Here is a 27,061-nt window from a genome sequence, read left to right as displayed (position 1 = left end):
TCATCTGGGCTATGTACTAGATGACCTGCAGAGGATTCTTGCAAATGTAATTTTTGAAATGTCTAACCGATTTCAGTGGCACTAGGATGCCCCTAAAATGACATTTATTTAAATGTACTTTAAGTCTTTAAAATGGAAGAAGCAAGTGTGGCCAGGTTCAAGCATCCTAATGGATACGCTTTATTCCGAGCATACTGCACTACTCCATCAATCCAGCCCAAACCAGAAACTGTTGTTGCAATCTCTCTGGACTACCATGAGTTGAGTTTGAATTATTTTACAAGGCACTCTTAACTCTTCAGAACATAAACTTCAAGGTTTCATTATTAACTTTATTTTAAAGTTCTCAAAACGCAGTGTACACTGAGAACACTGATAAGAGACTGTAACCTTCAAGTGATTTCACAGTCTACCTCAGAACACATGATTTATGGTTCTTATGAGAAAGGCCTTGCCCTTCCATACAAAATAACATCACTTTAAGAGAAGAGGGATAAGGAAGGCTTGTGCTTATTTATTTGCAACTAAGTTTCCTCTAGCCATTACCTATGGAAAGGGATAGCTGGCGTGCAAAACTGCGGTAGTGCAGAAGCAGGTTTCAAGTACAAATCTTGGACTTTTCAAACCTGTCTCAAACCAGTTAGATGTGAAATTTCTCCATTAACATCTGACTATGTGAGAAAAGACCTATGTGAGGATTTTAGTAAGCAGCATGGAAACATCAGCTTTCCCCCTGTTACCAGTGCATTTTACTGGAAAAAAAGTGCCAACCCCTATGTTAAAACGCATAAAAAGGTAATGAGAATAGTGATACTCTCCAGCCTCCTATTCCTCTAAGCATTTTTATCCACATGCTTCAACTAAAGATAGACGCTGTGTTTGGGAGAAATTTATCTGAAATAATTGAGACTAAAGGGTGTAAAGTAAGGAGGAAAGGAGGGAGAGTGATTCAGACAGACATAGCTGTGCTTGGCTGTGACTAATGTCAGCACATGCTAAACACAGCAAATTTAGTACACATGAAGCACCAAAACCACCAAGTTGTATCTTACAAGCAACCAGATTCAACAGGGTCTGTCCAGATCACTAAATGATTTGAGGCCCTTGGTGAATCTAAACAAACTAGTTTTTGTTTAACTAATTTTGGTTTTGGATAAAATGCCAAATCACAGATAGAATTACTGGGTTTTATTTTTTGTTTTTAAACAAAAGGAAAGTATATTTAAACTTTTAATTCCTTCCCAGGCTATTCAGATAGGAAATCAGCTAAAATTAGCGTGATTTTGCAAACAATGTTTACCCTGTAGCCTTCTTTTTTCTCCAGCTCTAACCAGTGCTGCGCTAAGAGTTCAGCGGGACTGTTCATGTGTCAGGCAAGGCTTTGCATTAGGCAAGGCCAACCTTCCTATCCAGGCAACAAACATCCCACTCTCAGGGGATGTCACAGAAGTCCCACAAATTGTCTTATCATCCTCTTTTGCACGGAGGAGTCAGAATCTAAAAGATACCCTAACCCATCACGAAGTGCAGAACAGGTACTTACAGCGCGGCATTGAAGTAGGAGGTGACATCAGGATCAGGCACACCTGCTACAGCAAAATTACTGCTCCCAGTGTCAACCAGAATATTTAACTGCCAAAATAGAAGAAAGGAGAGGTGTTTTTCATATCCAACTAAATAGAAAAAGTTTTTACCTAAAATACCTTTAGTTTTAAAATTATAATGAAAGTTGCCCAGAAAAATAAATACAGTCACTTTTTAGAAAGATAAACTGCTACAGCCCTTGAAATACATAAAAATAGTTGCGTTCCTGGAAAGGGGAAAACCTAACAACCTCACATGCTCCCAGCAGAGGAACTCACAATCATCTCAAATTTCTTTTTGGCCCAACCCATGTGTCTCAGTACCCTTGCTCATCCGGGTCACACACTGAATGGCACACTGTTTAAAGCACTGTTTGCTTTAGAGCTTATGAGGTTTCCAGGTAGGGGCTGAGTGTAAGTCTCAGCTGAAACAAGCAGAAGCACAAAGCTGCCTCGTGACTTGGAAAGCACAGGAACATTTCCCAGCTGATTCCCACCAGCAGCAACCTACCACAGCCTTCACCGCCTTTAAATAGGACAATGGCAGATTTATAAAAATTGTGAAAAGTGTGGACTCAAAGGTGGCTTAAGAGTGGGCCACTTGTTTGGTTAATTGGGAGGATGAGTTACGCCAAAAATTGCCTAACGAAACCACATGGACAAAACAAGACACCTCCTTTCCCCATTTGGCTCAGGTTAGCAGGCTGGTTTACCACAACTGCACTACAGCTTGTGCTAGCACAAAGCAGAAGGTAACAGCACGGGAGAGAGCATCCAGATGTAAGATCACCTCTTCTAATGAGGCGTTGAAACTACATCAAATATAGTGTCATTAAATGATGATTTCAGTCAGTCAGAGACTGTACTGCTACCAAAAGCAGAGGTCATACTTCTTCCCTTCTCTTGGCTAGAGGATTCCCATGTCCCATGTCTTCTTGGCATAAACACTCATACCTCTGTGGCTGTGATGCAAATAAGCAGATCAGGCTCTACACCTACAGTTACCTTAAAAAAACCAACCCAAACACAAAAAAACAACAACAAAAAAGCAATCTGCCATATCAAACAGCTACCCGAAAAGAGATGGTAGGAGCAGATACTAGAAACAGGCTTCTTTTGGTGATAGTGTAGTCTCAGACTGTTTTAAAATGATTGTGAAATTATGCCCTAAACAGCAGAGGACAACTGGTCCTCAGGAAAAATATTGAGGAAATAAGAATTTTCCTCTAGTGTGAGAAATAAGGACTGGGTTGCCTGTGATTTAAAGCCAGCTTGAGTTAGCCACTTTGATAATCCTCATCACTCCTTAAGACCAGATAAGCAATGCATGGACATGGGAAGGGTATGAGAGAACAATAGGAGAAACAAAGTGCTGACAAAGGAAGTCAAGAAACAGGGCTGAGCTCAGAAGGAAGAGTAAAGACATAGGAGGATAAAGCATCTGGATATGCCAAATCCTTCTTTAATAAGTCTAAGACTGAGTATAAACAAAAAAAGTGTGACTCCACGTTCAGAAACATCTTGGTTTGCACATGGAGGGGCAGGGAGGAGAGTCATCTTTGTTTTACTTAATGAATATAGTACAGGACTGAGGAGCTCTGGAGTTAAAACATAAACACAAAACCACTAGTAATCCAAGGGATTCTCTTCTGAGTTTGCACAGGCACTTCTCATTGATATTCTCAGTCTTAATAATGCAAAGCATTTAAGACAAAAGAAACAAACCCATGACCTTAGTCAAGCATCTCACTGCATTGCAGATTTTAGATTAAGAGAAGACAATATATTAAAATTTATTTTGCGATCACACATGCTAGACACAGACATTTAAAAAAATGACACCTGCAAGTTCACCTGGCTCCAAGAGCTGAGGCTTTAAAAGAAAATAAGAATCTCTGAGGCATGGCTTGCAATAAAATCTCAGGTTTGCTACATACTTTTATTTCAATGATATCAAAAGCCTAACATTTTGTCAACTACCTAACAAAGTAAGAACTGTTCATTTTTTCCATCCTCTCTGGGATAGAAATCATATTAAAAATAAACAAAGAGCTTCTACAACATGTTCATCTATCAGGAACAACAAAAGTTGCCTCAAAGGGGTGCTTCGGGGCTTAAATTAATTAGCCTTTCCAGGCAGTCTGTGATGCTTGAGTAATGGACACTATACATCAGCTGTATAAATACCTGTAGGTGTTGCCCTAGCTTGTAATATGCATGACACCATACACAGAGGGGAACTTGGAAAAAAAACCAAACAAACCCGCAATCACTAAATATGACAGGTATGAAAGCTATTTTACTCCCACATCTGAAATACGATGGTTATCATCACAGAATTCAGAAGTCACTGAAGAGAAGGGCGAATTTACTACCTACAGTACAGAGCAAATCAGCATTTCCAAAGGAAAAAATATATACCCCCCACACAAGGGAAAGGAAAAAAAAGAAAATACAAAGCCAGCTAACCATGCAAGTGCCAGCACACTTGGACATAGCAGCATTCACATGACAGATCTCTATTGAGGCTGACATTCTCTATCTGCATGTTTCTGCATAATGAGATGCAGGCGGCCGGGGCAGACACTGATTTATTGTAGTCCTCACAATAGCACCAGTGATTAGCAGCTCATTTTGGGGTGAGTATAACTTACTGAGTTCTGTTTCTCTCCTGGCTACCCTTTGGGTCTGAATTTTCTTTAGTGCCTTCACATCCCATAAAGAACCACCTTCACGTTGTCAACTCCAAAGGAGGGCAACCAGGCTGGTGAAGGGACTCGAGCACAGACCCTACGAGGAGAGGCTGAGAGAGCTGGGGCTGTTCAGCCTGGAGAAGAGGAGGCTCAGGGGAGACCTCATCGCTGTCTACAACTACCTGAAAGGAGGTTGTAACTGGGTGGACGTTGGTCTCTTTTGCCAGACGACTTTCAACAAGACAAGAGGGCATGGTCTTAAGTTGTGCCAGGGGAAATTTAGGTTAGATATTAGAAAGAATTTCTTTACAGAGAGAGTGATCAAGCATTGGAATGGGCTGCCCAGGGAAGTAGTGGATTCTCCGTCCCTGGAGCTATTTAAAAAGAGACTGGCTATTTAAAAAAAGACTCAGTGCCATGGTCTAGCAACCGCAACGGTGGTAAAAGGGTTGGACTTGATGATCTCTGAGGTCCCTTCCAACCCAGCCAATTCTATGATTCTATGATTCTATGATTCCATACTGTCTGCTGCTGGTTTAATGGTGCTGCTGGGGGAGCTTCAGGCAACCTCTGGAGAGTCACAGGATAGCAACTGAAAGAACTACAGTCCAGGGCTGCCTGTCCTGTCCTATCTCCAGAGGTCAGACCAAAAGATGAAGCCAAATGCACTGTCTACCCATTCCCCAGCCACTGCATTTCGCTGCCCAGCTTACTAATGAAAACTGAAATCAATGGCACCACAACTTGATTCACTGAGCTATGTGCTGTGACAGCTGGAAAGGAGTCATACCTCTCTGTGCCTCTACCTTACTGACACAGGGACAGAAGGCCCTGATGCCAAAGGCAGAGCCAACAGCAGTGGTAGCATCCTCTCCAGCTCCTCTTCACGAAGCCCCTGAGATGGAGAACCAGAGCTCTCATTGGCAGGCAGAGCAGGAGGTTTCATGAGTTTATTACAGTCACCTTGTGCCAGTCACTTCCCTGTCACCAAGACCTGATTACTTGGTGATCACCTTGTGTTGTCAGAGATTGTCACATGAAGTCAGATTTTGTGAAAACCAAGGTCGCAGAGACTAGGCCTAAAGACTCTGCCTGATCATGTGCCCAGCATTAAAAACAATGAAAGATTACTTTCCATTCACTTTTGGAGCAGAAAGCTGACAGCAAATGCAAAAGGCTGGGGGATATTTGCTGGTTTGTTTGTCTGTTTGTATTTTTTGGTTTTTTGTTTGTTTTTTCCCTGAAGGTCACCTTTACCACAGCTGTGAGAGATAAAACATGTACCTAGTAGCAGAACTGGAGATTATTTTGCATTTCCTATATGGAAATAGTGTTATTATTAATCAGAGATTCATAAAGATCCCTAGTTACAGAGTAAGAAAGAGAGAAACATCCCCCTCAGCCATGACAAACTTGGAAGAAATCTGACACCCTATCTATACATCATTGCTGTGCTTATAAAAAGAAACAACTCTAAACCCATTTACAAAAAGTCATGAGCACTGAAAGCAGAAGGCTCCCTAGACCATGCATTTTATGCATCTTCTGCTCTGAAGGGGTAGAGTCGCTGAAAAAACCCAAATAGTAATGGTCTATTTCAACTGGAAGTAAAATATATTGTCAATACTTCAAGGATTCATCAAACTTCACCGTGCTTGATTTAGTGCCAGCATCAAATAGCACTACTGTTACTCTACCCCGCTTCAGTAGTTTCACTTCCCACTATGTCTTTAATATTTTTAAGATTTCCATTGCTGAATATTATTATATTTGATATCAGGAAAAAAATTGCCTATTGATCTGTCACCTTTTTTTTTTTTTTTTTTTTTTTTCCATTCAGCAAAGCTTCATTGGTCTGTGGTTTGGGCACCTGTCTTCTATGTTACAGCAAGTAGCGTCAATACCACGTCATCAACGTTGGGTATTATCTATGCCTCATTTAACTTCCTGGTGAACAGCAATTTGCAGTTATTCTACCATGCATTCAGAATGTGACTTTCCTCACATTTACAAGGAAAAGTGATAAAATGTGGCAATCATTCAATTTCTGTTGCATAGAGGTTGCTACTATCCTCTAACAGGGTCAGATATTGCTTCTGTTCTGATCTACACCGTACTCAGATATCATCTAAGTTTCTCTTCCCTGTTTTAGTTTGAGGTTGAGATTTTTGGTAACTCTCAGAAAAACATGCAAAACAAATCCCAGTGGGTTCAAGTGCATAATGCATTTATTTGAAGCAACTCTCTGCATGGTTTAGCATACACAGCCTTTTCCAGGTGTGTATGTGACTCTGTGTGTATGTGCGTTTGCATGTGACCCTGTCGTGCTGTTGCTGTTGATGTGATTCCCTGGGTAACCTTCACTGAACTAGTGACAATCTTCATCCCCATTAAAAGACAGGCCCAAGGAAAAATGCACCATAGGTTTTGTTTCTTTTTCCAAATTAATACGTCTGATCCTTTTAGGTCAAGCAATAAAGTTTCACCACTAGACAGAAAAAAACAGACTGCAAAAAAATGTATTTGGCTCTTCATCCCTGCTTCCGCTGAAGCATAGGGAAGGGGAAAAAAAGGAGTAAGATTTGCATAGATAGAGCCATAAATGTAACAAATCTCATTCAGTCCTACATTTACCCTGGGGTTCAGTCAAAATCTTAATGATAGGCAATTGATAGTTTCACCTGCCCAAGCCAACAGACCCAAGCAGCAGGCTCCGTAAGAGTTCATGATGAAAACTACAAACGATGATGCCTTCTTTGGGGTTTTAACTAGACCAAAGGGCACCCCTTTCTTTTCCCTTCTCTCCTGTCCCCAATAAAGAGAGCGACCATTCCACACTACTAACACTCATATGCCTCTCAAAATCTTGTCCTGCTGTGCTTTCATAATTTCTCCCACGCACACACTTAAAATAGGGCTCATAGTCCTACTCTGCTTGACAGAGTATGCCACACAGTGAACTATCACAAAGTGAAAATGTTTTTTTGTCCACGTGTAGAGACTACAAATGGGAAGCATCCCATTACTGGCTCATGAACTGTTACCACACATCATGATAAACTGGCTTAGCAGAAATTTAACCCACCTATCAACCCCTGAACCTGCCACATCTCTTAGGTCCGTCTGTTTCTTATTATGTCCCACATAATAAACCCCACAGAAAATTATTTGCTACGCAGTGCTTACCAAAAGGTGCAAAGAAGTGCTACGTTTCTTGTTAGGGATTAGCAGCTAAAAATCATTTGGGTACCAGATCTTCCTTTTCAAGCTGGTTAATAGATAGGAAAATTAGTTGCCAATTTAAATACTGCCTCATTTAACACATCAATTCCTAATTACATTACCATCCCATCTGGAAAGAATTGCTTACAAGCATCATGAAAAAAGAAAACACACTAGCAACTAAGTGCTGTGTTTGCCCACAGTTATTACATGTTATTACTCGCACAGACTGTCAGTCAGGTTATTTCAGCAGTTTGTTTCTGCAAATTAATAATGTTACAATAAACAGGGTCTTTTTAAGCACAGACTTATTGTATGTTTTTGTCCCCCTGTTACTTGGATTTGGCATTTACAGCCCACTTTCTAAAAAACAAATTCAGAAAACTACACGTCAATACAGATTCTTCATCTGTTCCTGTTAAGATTTAGAAATAAAACTTAATTAAAAGATGGGTTAGGGGAATCTTCGAAGCATGTCTGGATGTAGAGGCCTGCAAAGTTAGATTTATACTAAAAAAGTCTTCATGGCACATTTCTGCATGAGGAATAATAATATGTATTTTGCTGAACGGGTAAGACTGGAGTAAAAAAGGGTTGTTTGTCAATCTGTATGACAGATTGGCACAGTGCCCCTGAACACTGGGGTGGGGATGGGACTCTCCCATTTTTCATTGCTCCTAAGTCCCTGGGCTGAAGCGGCTCAGCCCTCATTGCTCTGCAGCACTTCACAGAATGGTTGACATTAGAAAGGACCTCTGGAGGTCATCTGGTCCAACCCTGAGCCCTTGCAGGTCCACATAAAATCTTCTGTCCAGGTCCATGCCCAGATGGCTTCTGAGTATCTCCTAGAGTGGAGATTCCACGACCTCCCTGGGCAAACTGTGCCAGTGCTTGGTCACCTCACAGTAAAAAAAAAGTGGGTTTTGTTGTTTAGAGGGAATCTCTTGTGTTTCAGTGTGTGTCCGCTGCCCCTGGTGCTGTCATTGGGCACCTCTGAAGAGAGCCTGGTCCTGTCCTCTTTACACTCGCCCGTCAGATATTTAGACACACTGATGAGATATCTCTGAGCCTTCTCTTCTTCACTCTGAGCAGTCCCAGCTCTCTCAGCCTTTCCTTAACCCCTTAAATATCTTCATGGGCCTGGACCCTTGCTGGACCCTCTCCAGTATGACCCAGTCTCTCTTATACTGGGGAGCCCAGAGCCCAGCGCTCAAGGTGTGGCCTCACCAGTGCCGAATACAGGAATCCAGAAAATAGCTCAGCCTTTTGGCTGTTGACTACATGACCACTGGTGATGCTGGAAAAACACCCTGCCCAGAGCCAAACAACTCCCTACAGCTTGGACAGCGTCATACTTCACGTATGAGAAGAGGAAGGGAACAGGTTGATGTGTTCTGCTGAGTATGAGAGTAGTATTTCCTGCAGTGCCCCAGGAGACGTCACCTCACCAGGGAAAACAGACCTGTCTACTGCTACCTCACAAAAAAATCCTCCCATAATCCTAAGAAGGGTTTAACCATACAGTCAAGACAAGAGAGGCATTGTGAGAAAGAAAAATGGAACTCAAATTAATGATTTTCTAATGCTGTTTGTTCAGCAGGTGGGGCCCATGTTCTACTGCAACATGACACTGGGGATGCAGAAGGTGATTTATTGCAGCATGAAAACTTGGACAAACCAGGATATGACCAAAGATAATTCCTGCTCTCACAACAGCAGAAGTTGGTCACACAAACTATGGTGTGTTTGTAGGTTGTGGAGTAAGCAGGAGAACAAGTGGCAAATGGAGGCTCTTCCAGGCAGCAGTAAATCAAACCCAACAGAATGTGTTTGGCGTTTGCTGTCATTTTCCTCACCACATTGCCAGATGGTGTCAGGAACTGGACCCCATATTACCTTTACATATTACCTTTACCATATTACTGGACCCTTTATTACCTTTACATTCCCTCTCTCCATCAACCAGCTAAAACACAGAACTCTCCCTGGATACTCTTATGCCTGCACTGGGCCCAGCAGAAGTGCAAAAGCTTTTTGCCCTCAATTTTTTCATGGTCTGCGCTAGACTGGAAGTAATACTTTGTTATTTTCTTTTCTTTCTGAAAAGCAATGATATCTTTCTTTGCCAGAAGATTACAAAGTACTATCTGGATTAGCCAATCTATCCGTGCTTAAGAGCACTGTGTGCTTCTGTAGTTGAGATTTGTATTAAAAACACAAATGCTAAAATGACTGATTGCTCCAAAGTATAAACTTGCTAAACTAAATTGTGAGTTGAAATATGAGCAACTGACTCTGGGACTGATGAATAGTAATTTTCAAGAGAAATATTACAGGAAGTCCTTTATATATATATTATCATTTTGACAATAAGGGAAGGCTATTATGGTTTAAAGACAGAAAAAAAAATGGTCAGCCAATCAATCCTGGTAACAAAACAAAATATCCATTCTTCATTTCTGCACTCTCCTTTCTGCCAATGCCTTTCGTTCCCTAAACATTAGCATTCCTTCTGCAAATGCCATCTCATGTGGTGTCTTATTTTTCAGGCTGAAATTTATTTGCTGTGTCTAGATTTATCATACAACACATCCATCCTATTCATGCTATATGAACATGCTTGGCTGTTGAACATGAGCTATTACTTGCTTATCTTAGAGCTGTGTGAATCGTGGCAATTTTGTCTCATTGCCTTTTCAGAAAAGATTAACCTTTTTTTTCCTCTAACCTTTTTTTCCTTTTTTTTTTTTTTTTCCAGATGTAAGTCCCTCTACCACATCACACCCTACATCTAATGAAAAACTAAGTGTGGGAAGCAAGCCTCTAGTTCACATAAACCAGCTACAGCTGAAGTCATGCTCTGCTGTAGGCACTGGCTTTTAAGAAAATCTGGACAAGTGAGAGAAAGTTCAGTAATAACAATAATCCAGAGGTCTAGAGAAATCTCACCTGTAAATAACCCTTAAAAGGCTTGAACTCTTTTGGGAAGACTGCAGAAAACTGCAATAGTCTTTTAACAGACAGATGTTTGCTACAGAGGCCTCCTGGGAGCCACACAAAACCGAGATTGCATGTGAGCTGACTTGTATCTTCTTCTGACTTTCCCAGAAGCCAGCAACACATATTCACACCAAGCAGACTGTTAGCTCTTACTAAAGCTGTAAGGCACCCACATGCTCACAAATTGGAGTGAGGAAAATCTATACATTTGCTGCATTTATACTAAACATGTTCTTGAATGGAAAGATTAATCAGTGCCTATATAAATGGAAGAAAAAAACCCCCACACTCTTAAATTCAGAAGTCAAGGCAGGAGACATCAGCTATTTGCCCTTTAGTACACACAGTACTCTTGTAAAATCCAAAAGCATGTTTCCACCTGTTGGTAGGAGGATAGGAATTAAATTCATCAGTTTTCTGCTAATTGCCATACAGTATTGATGAAGCAGGGATGCTCTAAGCTAAATGCCATCTGACTGCAAGATCCATGAGGAACCTGGGTGCCCATGCAGCCTTCCTTTAGAGCTTTTAGCACCTAGGCTTCAACAAAGCTTTGTCCCACATCTTCATTAGCAAGCACCTCATCCAGAGCTCACCTCTTCATCCCAAGAGAACATGGTGGCCAAAGGTTTTGGAGGGACAGCTATTACTTCCATCATTCATTCTAAAAAGAAACTGTAGTGACACCTGAAGTCCATATCTACCACCAACCTGACTCGTAAGAGATAAACTCGTGAATGCCATTGATTATTTCATAGCTACTTTCTCAACCCTCAAACCTCTTCCTTGCATTGAAACACCACAGAGCCTGCTGGGCACTGCTTGTCAGGATTTTGTAGTCTTTGGAGCAATGGCTTGCCACATCAGATGGCTACTAATCCAGAGCTATCTGTAGGCACTGGAGGAGGGGCTGAGGAGAGGGACAGCTTCTAGCTCCACAGTAAATAGGAGAGGGGTGGAGATGGGTGAAGGGCTGCACAAAACATCATTTCATGATAGAGATCTGACACCACCAGCCAGAGGAAAAAGGTTTTTACTGGTGCCAGACAGCACCCTCAGGAAACTTCTACACACCTGTATCCTTGTGCTGAACCACAGCCTGTCTTGCTTCATTCCTGAAGAAAACCGCTGTCAAATTATTTCACTTAACCTGAAGCTAAACTTCCTCTCTGAAGAAAGACAACCACCTCAGTGAAAAACAACAAACCGCCTACCTTGAGTGCCTTAGGTTAAATGTCTGTATGTCTCTTCTGTTTACCAGTACTACAGGTACTACTTAGAGCATGATACTTTTAAAAAGCATAGTTTATGTCAAACAATTTTAGAGAAGTATTTTAGGAAAGAAAAGAAAAAAAAAAAGGGACTCATCACATGAATACACTACCTTTCAAAATATGATATCCAAGGAGGACTTTTTGCTTTGTTTTTTTTTAAAGGAAATTAAATCAGAAAGGCTATGGTAATGCATTATACTCAGTGAATGATTACAGTTATAAGCTGCATACAGTTTGGAATTTCAATTTTCTGAGGCTTTTGCTCTCCAAAATTAGCTTCCAATGTATTTTGTCAGGTTACCCTTCAACTCTATTGAGCATTAGAGAAACTGCTGTCTGAAAAAAAAAAGGCATTTTTAGTTCTTCTCTACCTAGCTTCACATGTCTTACACTGTAAAAAACAATCTACTTTTTTAAAATTAAAGCAACAGCCTTTCAGCTGCTTTATCTGGAAGACTGAAGCAGTTTTACATACTTGCACAGGGCCAAGCTGTACTAAGTAAACTCAAGAAGGCTTGAACTGACTAATCTTTAAACCATCCTCATGCTGTGCAAGCTTCTACACCATGAGTCATTGCCCATGTTTACTGTGCCATGTGGAAATAACAATTAATCAAGGGTCATGGTTCAAACTTTAACACACCTTTTGAAGCCCATTCCTAAGGTGCAGGCTGGGAGGTATCTTTAGTCTTATGAGTGCAGCTATTTGTTTTTGGTAAACTCCCTTTTGTCAAAGACACCACAGCATCCTTGCCCTTCAGTAGCAGGCAGAAGCCTCTCACGAGAGATTCTGTCTCACTCCTGTATTTCTACCTCTATGAAAAGCCCTCCCTCCCACCAAAGATCTGAATTTGAATCTCAAATTGAAATAACACTCTTGATTTCAAATTGTATTGGAGATGTGAAGCCAAGTGCCAAAGCTGTTCCTGCAATATTTAAGAAGCTTTTGAAGGCAGTGATTAAATTTGAAAAATACTGGATTTTGGAAACAGGGAGGAAGAAAAAGAAGTCTGCAGGACAGCAGTGAATAAAATCAGTGTTTTGAGATGGCTGCACACTGATCTCTTCCTTCTCCCTCCCGTCAACATGTTCTTGTAGTGACACGATTCTTTTCAGATTTTTTTCCCCTCCTCTGTCAAGATGTTAGTTTTGGAGACAGGCATTTGTTGGAAAAGGTTGTATGAAGCCTGGAGACCTGCAAGAAGAAGACATGAAGGCAGGACACTCTGACACATCAGGTTGATCTGCTGTTCCTGAAATAGGCTGTTCCCAGGAGTGGGGTCACTCATTATACCACCCTTCGAGCTGCACTAGGTTCTTATACTGCTTTTCTTCAAGAAGGACGCCAAATGCTTACATAGTATTTTCCAACTGTTCCCTTAAAACACCATAGCAAAACTGAAGTGAATAAGCATAATTTTTCTCAGGTTTTCTCTATCCATGTGCTGTAGTAGAGACACGACCAGCCTTCCCTAAATATGCAAGCCAACAGATATGACTATGTGGGAACCCCCATTCTGCTGCTCAGGCCAAGTTGATGGCTGTGAGGGCAGCCTCTTCCTTGAAGGCCAGGAAACTATTTACAATCCAATGTTTGTGCACTGGGAACCCTTGATTAGTCAAGACTGTTGGGACATGGAGAGGTAAATAAATATTAGCACACACCTTGGAAAACCAACTCTGAACTCCCTGTACTTCAAGGCACAACTTCTGCTATAAAAAATTCCACAACTTGTTCTTCAGGACTGGACTTGCAGCACTGACAGATTTTGTTCTACCCCAAAGCTGCTACGTATTTCATCCTGCCAAAATGGGCCGTTTCATCCTAGGGAGCTGAAAAGGCTGGTCACTGCATTTATCTGTCCTTTGACTCCCTTGATCTACTCCTTCCTCACCTGCCACAGCAGGTCCCACCTCCACTCTTGTGTTTCTCTCCAGGAACAGCCACCATCACATATCTTTACACACCTCCTGGGTTGCTGCTACATGGATGGTGAAGAGACACAACTTCTGGATCCACTGCGGCAGGCAAGGGGAGGTAGGGAAGAGATGAACTAAAAAAAAGAGGCAGGTCCAGCTATGTCAAGCAAAAAGACTGAAATCTGGCTATTCTGATTGTATTTCTTGCTAGAAAAGCTGTGTCACATCCCTGGGGAAAGGTGTAGGGCTGGGCAGCTGCCTGCTGGTCCATGCTGTCTACACCGACTATAGGAATGTATGTGTGCAGCCTCAGGAGCACAAACAAAGTGATGCAGCTCAAGTGTTTTCATTTCCCTGGTAATTAATAAAGGGAATAGGATAGACGGGAGGTTTTTGCTCCCCATTTCACCTGACCTATTTAGGATATTACCAAAGAGCAGAATTTGTTATCATGGGCATTTCTTGGAATTATACGGGCGATATCAAAGGTACACACAGAAAGTAGCTTTTCACTCCATAATACCAGGAATGGCTATTTGGTAGCAAGAAAAAGAAAAAAAACCAGCTGTTAAGCAACATCACAATAATGTGTTTGATTTATTAAAAATAAGAACAATCCTTTTTACTCATATTTATTCTAACATTTTAACTAAAATATATTAGAGGTCAATTTAAAAGGCAGATTTGGATCTGAAGTGAAGATGTTTTTTTAAAAAATTAAATTTTAAAAAATTCATTTTTTAAAAAGCAACAGTGTTTGCTCCCCTGCTATTGGATTCATTTATTTCTCTCTCTCCTCTAACATGCACACTTTACTCTTTACCCTGGCTAACACTGTGGAGGCAGCAGCTCTGGGAAATGAACTAGCTTCACCTGTGGCTCATACATCATTACAATTGTTAACCAAGTTGCACTATAAAAATCTTTATTACACAGAAGAACACAAAGGCATGCAGGAACACAGCTTTATTTTCAGATGCCAGGTTGAGTTTGTAGGGTAGGAAGACTTTTTTATGCTTTCAGGTTGACATCTGCTACTGTGCCTTGAAACATCACACAGAAGACAGCTTCCTGCTATCTACTCCTCACATATACACCTGGATGTAGGACATTTTATAAGGACACATAGTGATAGAACAAAGGGTAATGGTTTCAATCTGAAAGAGGGCAGATTTACATTAGATATTAGGATGAAATTCTTCATTGCGAAGGTGGTGAGACACCGGAATGGGTTGCCCTGGGAAGCTGTGAATGTCTACTCCCTGAAAGTGTTCAAGGCCAGGCTGGATGGGTCTTTGAGCAACCTGATTTTGTGGGAGGTGTTACTGCCCTTAGCATGGAGTGTGGAACTAGATGATCCTTAAGGTCCCAAACCTTTCTATAATTCTATGACTAAGTTATCTTCTATCTCAGCCAGAGGTTACAGCCCATCATGTGATGTCAGTACCTCAGGTCCTAGAGAAGCCCAGAGCTCCAACAATTTATGCACTTCAAGGAAGGCAACACATGCAGCAGCCACACTGCTGCCTCCATGCTGAAGCTGATGGTGCTCAGGATAGTAGAATTGTGGAAGTTCACCCATTAGCAACAGCAATGTTGTCACACACACTGTCTCTGAAGACAGTTTCCAAACCTGAATAAAATCACTAGTATTTGGTCATTCACCAAGAAAAGGTTAAGCCCAAGGCTCAGCAGAATGCAAATGGAAGTTAACTTCAGCTGGAACACGTGTCGCATGCCAGCATTCACAACCCCAACTGCTGAAAAACTTCCTTATTCAACCCCCTTCCTCAACATTATTTATCTCAGCAGCCCAAATGCAAAAAAATGGCACTTAGGATCACGAGAAATGTTTGTTCTGTTCCCTGAAGGACTTTCCATCTCTGAAGTAATAAGAAGATTATTCTGTGACAGATAAACTGAAGCACTGTGACTGCATTAGATGTTATCTTGCTATAGTACTTCTCAGATTTTTTGGAAAGTGTGACCACCTTTGGACTCCTCTGTCTTATTTGCAACCTGAGAGTAACAAAGAGGGAATAAACCTACAAATCCCTTTAGTCACAGAAAACTACCAGTAGGACTGATGAATAATTTTCTGACATGCCTCACATTTCACTCTTACCCATAGTAGACATCTATTAGGCAGCACAATGAATGAAAGCATAGCTCTTTCCGTAACACACTTAGGCAGCCTGAGAATATTGCCCTGAAAGCTTCCAAAATGGTACAGCATGCTCTGTCTTGAAAAGACACTACAACTGTTAGTTTCTTACCTCACAAATGCCAGGAGTCAAGGGTTCTGTATCAACTGGTATCATAACAGAATTTGAGAAGTAAAATTCTCACCAGGTAGTAAAAAAAAAAAAAGAGAGAGAGAAAAAAGGATCTTCCCCTCAAGATTTCACAAATTCACAATTTTGAAAATAGATCTGAAGCTTGAAGTCACAACAGACATGCAAATATATAATTTTCTATGCCAAAACTATTGCTGCCAGAGGTAATTTTCAAAATTCACCTTCTGCTGACCTGATGTATTTTTTAGCTCCCTAACACCACAAAACAGTTTTCAAGGTGTGACATGCAGTGCCCAAGCATCCGTATGATGGGTTAGCAGGTAAGCCCTATGCTGTTATAGAAGATCCAAATGGCTGATCTTCTTTGGGATGAAGCTTCCTATGGTAGCAAAGAAAGAAACAGCGTGGGTGAGAAAATTCTTGCATCTGGCCTTGGTGAGAGCCTAAGCACAAGCTGCTGCACCATGGCATACTCCAAGGTGTGCATCTGCAGGCTGCTCTTGCAGGCAGATCCACAAACAAATATCACGGAATTATCTGAGAGACAGCTGCCAAAACAAGCCAATTACTTGTTCCCTGTCAAATGGCAGGAGCTGGCCTTTAACAAAAGAAGGTATACAGTCCCCCATCACCAGGGGTGATGCTCAGTTCTTGAGTTGTTTCCTTTGTTCTTAAAAAAATATTTTTAAATGGGGAAAAGTAGTGCTATCAAGCCCTTTTAGATCCCTAGGAATAGATTAATTTGTGTTTTTAAGGAGAAGCTTACCAAGTATTGTACCTTTCCACTTTTAAAATAGAACCGGACTGGAAATGACTTTGAGACAAGCATTATCCCTAAGAACATGCATTGTAGCTTAACAGTAGTTTTTGCTAGTAAGTAGGCACAAAAATAAACCAGCTGTAAAGCTAAATAAAATAAACTAATTTTAGTACTCACAAGCTGAGCAAAAAGGACAAAATCTACAAGTAATTTATTCTTCACAATTTCAAACTATTACTATGCTGTGGCAAGGGAAAAAAAGGATTGTAGAGTGCAATTACTGTCTTAACAGATTCCCTTCAGAAGAGCCTTTTAATTATGACATATGAATTGTATTCCTTGAATTTTAATTTTTACTCAAGTAAGATTTTTTGCCCCATCTAGCTTATTTTCCTCACATTCCCTCTCCACCATACCCCACAGATTTCATTCTATTTGAAGACTCTCAAAGAAACAAAGGTCTAGACCATCAGTCTCCCACTGCTCTCCCTGCAAAATATTCTCAGACATAAAAAGGCAGCGAGACCAGAAGGAAGAATGAGGGAACAACTCTGAGGGAGGAGAGAGGAGAAGGGGGGAAAATGTATTACCTTTATTAACCTTTGGTAGAAGAGGGAGCACACACTGACTCTGGCCCAAGGCTTTCTGAAGGCACGGGGGCTGACTTTGCTATGTGACTGCTCTCTGACAAACATGGCCAAAAGCCCGTGGGACAACCACGCCTAGAGGAAGCTGGCGGAAAGGGCCAGATGAGTGGGCAGGAGCAGGTTCAGCAGCAAAAAACTTCCACCCTAGAGGGAAGAAGTTTACTGAGCTCTTCAGGCAGTTCTGGGCTGCTGCAGCCCTTGCTGTGCAGAGCTGCAACAAAACCAAACAGCACAGTTGACGTGGATGTGCTCAAGCTACTGCAGGTGCTGCTGGCCTTGATGGAACTTGCTGTGGGTAGCAGAGCCACCCCAGAAAAGCACACTGGAACACTCCCCATTGTCAAGGGCAGACTGTTACCAGCCCGAGTTAGCTGTTTCTACTAGCTCAGTTCTTTCATGCCACAATCTGATCACACGGGTGGCTGCGAGGTGGGCATATGCAAAGGAGCTGGGATAGTCAACTAACTTGTTATTTTAAAACTCAGGGGGTTCATGTGCAAAAAATTGCAAATAAAATCTATTTTAGTACTGGGCTATTTCAAGTGCTTTGAAGGACACTGAACTAGCAGATAGAAATTAAAGTGTAAAGCTTTTGGTTTTAACTACAGCCTGGTAGCTGTACAACACATACTGCATTTGCTTCATGAGCTCAGATCTACATAGCACAACTAGGCTGAGAAGTGGTTAGATGTGACAGCCCCATCAATGGCAAGAAAAAAAAACCTTCCTTCTTTTGGGGCAGCTGACTGCTGCCTCCTTTAATTTGAAGATGTGATCTGAAGTACTACAGGCAGAGAGAGGAGCAACACGATCCCTTATTTACTTACACAAATTATGATTACAACTGTATTTTACAGCCAGTAAGAAAAGGGAGAGAAGTATGTATAATTCATAGAGGAGATGCACACATGCAAGGGTATGCCATTGCATCAGCTTCTTTTTTCAAATGTAGCTATACTTGACAAAGACCAGATAACATTTCAGGTCAGACTCGCTTCACCTACAATAAGTGAGTTATTTTCAAAGATAATAAAATGTGGAAGCAATGTAATAGCTAACATGTCCTCACAGACTCAAAGTCATAAGTGCCCTTCATGAAAATAAAGACCTCTGCAGGGTGTAGTAGTTTTTCAATCTGTCTCACTGGCAACTATCCCTTGAGCTCACTGCCTTCTGGTTAAAGCAGGGGGAAAAATGAAAAAAAAAAAATCAAAAAAAAGCAGACTACTTCCTTAATAATTCCAAAAATGCAAGGTTTCCACATGGTCTTTCGTCTGTCCACTGGTTTTTGTTTGGTTGGGTTTTTTTCCCCATCTTGTTCCTACTCCAAATCCAAAGAAATCCAAAGAAATTTACTGGTTAATATCAGGGAGAACAGTTATTTGCTCACCCTCTACTTTCCTCTTTTGAAGTTTAACTGACGCTTTTTTAGCTGTGATAGGGGATGAAATGCAGAGTTGTAAACTTGACAACTATTGTCACCACCCTTGCTTCTCACAGTGCATGTTCTGCCCCAGCCCTCCCAGGTCTGAATGCATAGCTGCTATGATCAATGACCCTAGATAATAAAGCTTCCACCATTTCTCAGAAGGATGGAAAGCACCTTTAAAGGAATAGCTAGTGGGGCTCTAATCCATCTGATCCTGAACTAGGAGCATGTCCTGCGGAATGACCACCACGAACCCCTTCCATTCACTGTGACTCTGTACACAGACATGGCAGGCCATTGCATCCCACTTCCAAACCCAGTGAGAAAAAGACTTGCTACAAAACACTAGCTATGTTATGTTGGGCAACTGCATTGTAATTAATACTCATGGTTTAGGTTATTTTTATACGACAGGCTCCACTAACTCCATGCATTCTCTTTTGCAAGGGCTAGTTTGGTATGGAAGGAGGTTCCAGAATGCTCATTTGTGAAGGCAGTGACCTTTCTGTCAACCCAAACCTGTTATGTTTGTTTGCTTTGTGTCTTGGTCAAAAATACATTACACCACAGTACATCACTATACCAGTCCTGTCTCTTAAGACTTTCAGGTCCTTGTGCTCTTTATTTTTCAAGCATCCAACCACCAAAAATCAGCATCTACCCAAATCATCATAGGAAAAAAAAATATTTTGCATTTCAATAATACTTCCATTAGAGGGATCTAGCGGGATTTTGATCCTGCCACCTCAAAACACTACAATAAGCCAGAGCACTTGTCTCTGCACTTCGACCCTTCCTTTTTACTCAGCATTCATAAACAGCTAAAAAGGAAACAATATGACCCATGTAGTTATTATTTTAAAAAAGAGAGAAACTTGAGTTGGAGATTGTCTTCCACAGATGCCCTATTCACTAGGTAAAAAGCTGGCTGTATGGCCAGGCCCAAAGAGCTGTAGGCAAAAGAGTCAAATCCAGTTTCCAGCTGGTCACCAGTGCTGTTCTCTAGTGGTCAGTTTTGGGGCCAGTCTTGGTTAACAGCTTTATCAGCGATCTCGATGAGGGGACTGAGTGCTTCCTCAGCAAGTTTGCAGATGCACACCAAAACGGGCAGAAGCGTTGACCTGCTTGAGGGTAGAAAGGCTCTGCAGAGGGATCTGGACTGGTTTAACAAGGCCAAGTGCTGGGTCTTGCATTTTGGGCACAACAGCCCCAGGCAATGCTACAGGCTTGGGGAGAAGTGTCTAGAAAGATGCCTGGCAGGAAAGAACCTGGAGATGCTGGTCAACACCTGGGTAAATATAAGCCAGCAGTATGCCCAGATATCCAAGGAGGCCAACAGCATCCTGGCTTGTATCAGGAATAGTGTGACAAGCAGAAGAAGGGAAGTGATCCTGTCCCTCTACTCAGCACTGGTGAGGCAGTACCTTGAATCCTGTGTTCAGTTCTGGGCTACAAGAAAGACATTGATTGAACTGCTGGAGTGAGTTCAGAGAAAGGTAACCAAACTGGTGAAGGGTCTGGAGAACAACTCCTACGAGGAGAGGCTGAGGGAACTGGGAATGTGTTAGTTTTTTAGAAGAAGAGGATGAGCAGAGAGGCTGAGTAGTTGCTCTCTGCAACTACCTGAAAGGAGGTTGTAAGGAAGTGAGTGTTGGCCTCTCCTCTCAAGTAAATAATAATAGGACTAAATGAAATGGTCTGAAGTTGTACCTGGTGAGGTTTAGACTAGATATTAATAAGAATTTCTTCACTGAGAGTAGTTAGGGATTGGAAGAGGTGGCCTGGGGAGGTGGTAGAGTCAACATCCCTGGAGGTATTTGAAAACCGTGTAGACGAGGCACTTCAGGACATGCTCTAGTGGCATGGTGATATATATATAAATGTTATTTTGTGAAGGAGAGGGTATTGATGGTTGGATGCTGTGATCTTAGAGGTCTTTTCCAACCATTACTACTCCGTGATTCTGGTATTTGAACCTGAAAGGATTGCTCTTTCAAAACTTCTTGTATCCAGAAAGACTAAATGCCCTTTCATCAAAATTAAGAAAGCAGAGCTTAGCCTCTCAGGGAATAACACAGCTCCAGAAATCAGACTGTTAGCACCTAATACAACAAGACTAGTGAAGCGATGAAATTACAAGAGCAGTTGAATCTTTCTTCCCAATCTTCACTTCTTCCAGGAATCACTCAGGAATAAGAGCTATCAACAATTAAGGAAGAATGGCTGCATGTTCAGAATTTGCTAATTTGTGTGTTCACCATCTTCAAATTACCAAGCTGTAAATTATAAGAGTACGTACACACGTGAGGTGTTTAATACATATCCTTCTTTATTCTTCTCTTTAATAGCTGGAAGAAATTGAAGGGAAGATAGAATCCCACTGATTATATGAAAACTGGAGTTTGTGTTTCATGGTGAAGGCCCTTAAACCTTCACAACATTCATGTTGATCTTAAAGCTTCTGAGCAAGTTCACAGGAAAGGTTTTTGCTCACCCCTCACACAGAACAAACTGCCAAAATAAACAGATTATTAGGATTATTAGGATAAATAGACAAAAACCTCTTCATGAATAGAATGGACACCCAAAATTTCAAAAAGGAGCCACAGTATTCAGAGCACAAGTCAGATCCTACCGTGTTTTCAGTACCCACTAATCAGACCACAAGTACATGACTCTCAGATCTCAGGAGGCACGTGCCTGGCCTCTCTTCACAGTAAATTGCAGGAATAACATTTATCTGGTCTCAGTAAAAGCACAATTTGAAATGCAGTGGGGCTGGTATGACAACCACTACCTCATACAATGATGACTAGCACAAGAGGCAAGACAAGGCAACAGCACTTTTTTGCAAACATTTAATGCAGTCCAGATGGACTTCAAGAAAGCTGTGAAGAACGTGGGGTGTTTTAACAGTTTGTCTATTCTAGTGGTCAGAAGACTGTAGGAGAAACGAAATTAATATGAAGAGAATACCAGTGAAGATAGCGAAAAAACCCTAAATAATCTTTGATTCAATTCCTCACAGTGCTTATAATCTTGGGGCAGACAAAATAATAAAAGATAGAGTAAAGGAATTACCCCAGATTACTTAAAGAAATAAAAAGTAAGAACAGTGCACGCAATTCATATTGGGTCTTGCCACCTCAGATCTAAATCTGGAAGTGGAAAAAGTGCACCAATATAGACAGATGTAGAGCATGCAGTCTGTCAGAAGTAGGACATATAATAATACATCCATGAAATAAAAGACAAATATATCACACCCTTCAATAAAACAGACATCCTTTTTTGCCTTTCACAGAATTCTTAAGTAGAGCTGTATGACAATGAGGGAGATCTGGAGACCTGATATTATTCTAACACTATATAATAAAACTGGAAATGGTCATCAATACTTTGGATGCAAACTGGATTGACTGCACTGAAGTTTCCTCTCTTAAAAATATGACAAATTTAACATCACGCAGCTGCTCTATCATTAGAACAAGTATTTCAGAACTGTCATTGTGAAAATAAGTTCTGTGCTTTATGACAAATCAGAATTGGAACCAATGCCAAACAGTGTGCCTTAAATGACCTGGAAGATGAATTTCTTTCATAGTAGCTTCCTTCCAAGAACTGTAATTAAAAAAAGAAAATTTCTAAAAATGCAACTGAGCAGCAACGCAAGCTCTTTCACAGTAGCGCTGAAGTCTTTCACAAATGCTCATTCCCCACACTGGCACAGGAGGCTTTCAATACTTAACACACACACACACACACACACAAACACACACCTCTAAAGTTACCAGGCTCCAATGTTATTGTAACTGCAACATTTAAACCTGTGCACAACGTGTTGTTTGGTCTTGGTTCACTATTTCCTTGCCTACATTTACCCATCCCCTCTCTGGGACGCCACCTGTAGCATCACCTCTGCTATCCACCTTTCTGCTCTGACTGTGCTGCTGCTCTGCAACTCTTCCTCATTACCAGTATCCATCTTCCTCCTCTCAAAACATCAGGGCAGCGTTGCTCAATGTGGAGGCTGGGCTGTCCTGAAAGAGGTCTGGGTGAGGGAGGAAGTCGGCTTGAGCAAAAGACCCATGCCAGAGAGGTGCAAGAGTAAAGGAGGGTGTCCAAGCACCACTTTACACTGCATCTTGTGACATGAGGCAAAGGTTGGGAAAAACATTTACATCAACAATAGACATCTCCACTGTTCTACCTGATTGTGGCCCACTCTGACTCCACTAACTAGTTGGAGTAGTAGTTATACAAGCAGATTAACACAATTCCAACACTTGACAGTATCAAGATACTTTTAATAGCAGCCCTGTGAAAGATTCAAGTTCCACTAGCCAATAGCAACTTTGCAGCTTTATACTATTCATTGCAAAGTAGAAAAACAACAAGCATATTTATGATCTTTTAAGTCTTCCAGTTCCAGGAAGGAAACAAGACAAATTAATCTCCATCAAAAGTAGAGAACACATTTTAACTTCACTCTACTGAGTCACTACACACCAAGATCCGATTTTGGAAACAACAAGTGCATTTCTAACCTTACAACGTTTGTGGGCTTACTCATGAATAAAACTTCACATGTGCTAAACACCAGTGGCTATCTTTTAAATAATTAACTTTGCAAGAGCTCAGAACTAGTTTAAAAAAAGTAAAGCTTTGCAACTAGATTCAGTCTGCAACTAGATTTTTTTTTTTTGCAACTAGATTACACTGAGGCAAGTGTATCTGAAACCTTACATCACATGTAATAGAAGTAATACTAGCTGTTAAGCGTAAGTGAAGCCTCCAGGTGCACTGAGGGCAGCACATTTCTCCCTCTTAGACCTCCAGCCACCTGTCATATTTTCTCCATTTCTTCCAATTTCAGAATGCCCCTAGACATGTAAGAAGATGATATGCTTGATAGTAGCTTTTTCTACCTGATTTTTTTTAAGACGTGCTGAATTGGAATATTAGTCCAATCAAATCTGGTATCTTGATTCTGTCAGAAACCAATATTGAATGTTCCCTGGAGTAATGAAGCACACACAATATCACACTAATAAAACTGGCCAAATATGCAACTCACGGCACAGAGGAAAAATTATTTCATGGCCTCTGTGGCTATCGGACCACACCTGGCCACATCAGATCTAGTTTGTTGGGGTTTTTTTTAAACTCCATTTATTGTTCATAAAACAACGCCACCCTTTTCCAATATATGTATTGATCCTATCGCCATACATTTCAATTAGAGTGACAATGTGGCCAATCTTCTTACATTCAGGGTGTAAAAAAAGAAAGCTCACCTAAGTTCAAAAATGTAACAACGGGTGAACACTCCCTGTTGGCTAGGCATTTCGACACTCGTAGGCTTTTTATTACGAAGAGGAGCTGAAGCAGAAGAAAAAGGATGTTTTTGTGTACTCTGGGAGTGCAAGGACCTAAACCCTCGAAGCAAACACTAAATTCTACGGAAAAGCCCCGAGGGCTTTCAGGAAATTAATCCCCACTCAGCTGACTAGTCATCCCCACCAGCGGCTCAGCACGGCTCCTCCTAGGATCTCATGACACAGATGAAAGAGCAACTACATTGAAAAAAAAAACAAAAAAACAACTTCAGCAATGCTGGCGAAGGCAGATAGGGGAGAATCGAGGAAACACGGTCTATTTGAAAACAGTATTCAAAAGGCACACGTTCTTTGTCTTATTAATGAATAACACATGAATTCCCGAAAGAAGAGGCAGATTGTGCCTAGCCATCACTTAGTTTCGCAAGGAGACTTCGAGTGATTCTGCCGGGGGCACCAGGAGGATCTCTCAAAGGACCCAATCGCAAGGCAATGCATGTTAAAAAAATAAAAGAACAAAAACCCCCAAACACCCTGTGACTCTAAAACAGTTATTTCGACAGGCGGAGCGATTCGCTTCGAAGCAAAGAGGCATGAGACAATCCAAATCCCCAGAATTTTCCGAAGATTCCGGGGGGCTAAGAGGGGCTGGGGGAGGGGGGATGAGGGAGAGGGGATACCGGTGGGATAGCGTCTCCCGCCCGGCCCGCGGAATCACCGCTGCCGCCGCTCCCCCGCGCCGGGCACAGTCATCGGGGAGGGTGAAGGGGGGGGCGGGGGAGGCGCCAGCACCGAGCAGCGGGAGAAAGTTGCGTTTGGGCTGGGGGGGCGGCAGACTCTCGGCCCACCAAGGAGAAGTTTGGGCACCCTCTCCCCCACCCCCCAAGGCTGCAGCCCCTGGCCCACTCCTACCGCCTGCGGCGGCGTCCCGATCAGCATCTCCAGGTAGTAGCCACGGCCGGAGTCCCCCTGCAGATTGTCCACCATCCCTAAAAAGTTGAGGGTGCCGCCGGGATCCGAGGCCAGGGCCAAGCCATTGGCGCCGCCGACGGGATCCTGCTGCCGGCTGCCGCTCCCCGGCCGCAGCACCACCGGGGAGGGCGGCGACCCGCCGGGGGCGGCCGGGTGGGACACACGGAGTGGTATGGAGAAGAAAGCCCGGCAGAACCCGGCGGTGCCGGCCAGGAGGAACAGGAGGCCGGGAGCCGCCAGTGGCGTCCCCATCCCGGCGACTGCGCGGGGGCTGGGGGACGCTTCCCAACTGCAGCCGCTCCAGCCGGAGGCAGCGGCCGCCTGGCTGCCAGACTGGAGCAGCCAGGGGGAGGAGGAGGAGGAGGTGGAGGAAGGAGAATAAGGGAGCGGCTTCCCCACGCCCCAGCTTCATCTCCCCCTCCCCCGAACCGAGCTCCACCTCGCGTTTCTCTCGCACGGTCCCCGGGCAGCCGGAGCCGCTCCTGCTGCCCGGGGGCTGCGCAGGAAAGTTGCTCCGGCCTCGGAGCCCGCGGGAGAAACTTCCCGGCTCGGCCCAGCCCGTAGCCCCGCTAACGGAGCGTGACGGCACGCTGGGGAGAAAAGTTTCCGAAAGCCTTCAAAGGAAGGGCGGCGAGGCGAGCAAGCGGGGATCCGAGCCGAAGGGAGGCGGCCAAGGATAGGGGCTCCGGGCCCCTCCCGCATCGGCGACTCGACTCTCACAGCCGGCGGAACCGGGCTCCGGCGCCGCTCGCCTCAGGAGCCCGCAGGAGCGGAGGCTGTAGCTAGGCAGGGGGTAGAGGAGGAGGAAGGATGAAGAGGAGGTGGGAGCGCGGAGCCGGGGATGCCGTGGGTGGCCGTGGCGCGGGTGGCAGCAGCCGCATTTCACAGCGGTGGCGCCTGGTGTGAGGAGCGGGCGGGTGTGCGTGTGCGTGTGTGTGTAAATTCGTCTGCTGTTCTAGTAAGAGGGAGGCAGGAAAAACGTCCGCTTGTTAGAAAGCCTGCGAGGCTTCAAATGCCTCCATCGCACAGGGAATTAATGACACCCAGTCCAGTGCGGCCTTTGGAAAGGGTGGCAAAGCTTAGGAGGGAATTAATCCATTATACATCTGAATTAATGACAGTGCCAGATAGATCATTAGATGGAGCACATAGTCCAAAAGGCTTGAAAAATAACACTGGGAAAGTCTAACCAGAATCAGTTCATGTTTGTTTGTTCCTGACGCACACAACACCCTCCACTCCCACCCCCCCCCCCACACACTTCCCATTCCTTTGTAGTAGTGAAAAATATCAGCCTAAGTCATGCACACTCTTAGATCTTCTGACCAGTTTGATGTCCTAGGCAACCACTTGGTTTGTCCTTGTGTGTAAATTTGCAAGCTGCATCGACTGAGCCCCCTCCTCTGAGAGTAAACAGTGAGGGCTCCCTGTCTCCCTTCCTTTGAGTGGGAATAAGTCATCTGAAAAATTCACAAGTACTTCACACCTAGGAGGTGGACAGTACTAGTGTACACTGCCAGAATGGCAGAGGAATGGCTGAGGAAACTATTTGCTAAAGTGTACCTAGGTGAGGTTGTTATTCGTAGCTATTGCCAGTTTCTCGCAGAGGATAATCCTTGAAAAGATACAGGAATCAACCAGCCCTTCCTGAGGGAAAAAAGGTGTTTTCACTTTTCCCACTGATATTTCAGTATTCTGAGGTCTTCATTACTCAAAATTTGGCACCTCTGCTCTCATTTTGTAGCTTTTCCCTTAGATCAGTTCAGTGCCTTTGGTACAGTTCATCTCCTTCCTCTGCCTCCACAGCAGGAGGTGGACATGGACCCCATCCCTGTTGCCCATGGGGCTCTTTGTAAGACGAGGAAAGAGCTGTCATGCTCTTAACCTCACTTTGCTGCAGCTGGGGAAGTGGGAAGTCTTCAAGG

At 42.9% G+C, this 27,061-nt stretch overlaps 1 protein-coding gene across 2 annotated transcripts in view; it reads right to left on the bottom strand.

The window, feature by feature from the left end:
- BACE2 (beta-secretase 2) overlaps positions 1-25,486 on the bottom strand; it is a 48,659-nt gene extending 23,173 nt beyond the window's left edge. For both annotated transcript variants that reach the window (XM_030469114.1, XM_030469115.1), the window contains exons 1-2: positions 25,077-25,486; positions 1,544-1,632 (exon numbers count right to left, since the gene is read on the bottom strand). In XM_030469114.1, coding sequence (XP_030324974.1) covers positions 1,544-1,632; positions 25,077-25,388 — 401 coding nt within the window. In that variant the 5' untranslated portion in view covers positions 25,389-25,486. The remainder of the gene's footprint in view (positions 1-1,543; positions 1,633-25,076) is intronic.
- Positions 25,487-27,061: the final 1,575 nt, after the last annotated feature.

This window comes from Calypte anna, chromosome 1, assembly GCF_003957555.1.
Source record: "Calypte anna isolate BGI_N300 chromosome 1, bCalAnn1_v1.p, whole genome shotgun sequence".
Taxonomy (NCBI): Eukaryota; Metazoa; Chordata; class Aves; order Apodiformes; family Trochilidae; genus Calypte; species Calypte anna.
Note: the sequence above shows the minus strand (reverse complement) of the source record. Positions and strands in the feature narration are given on the sequence as shown.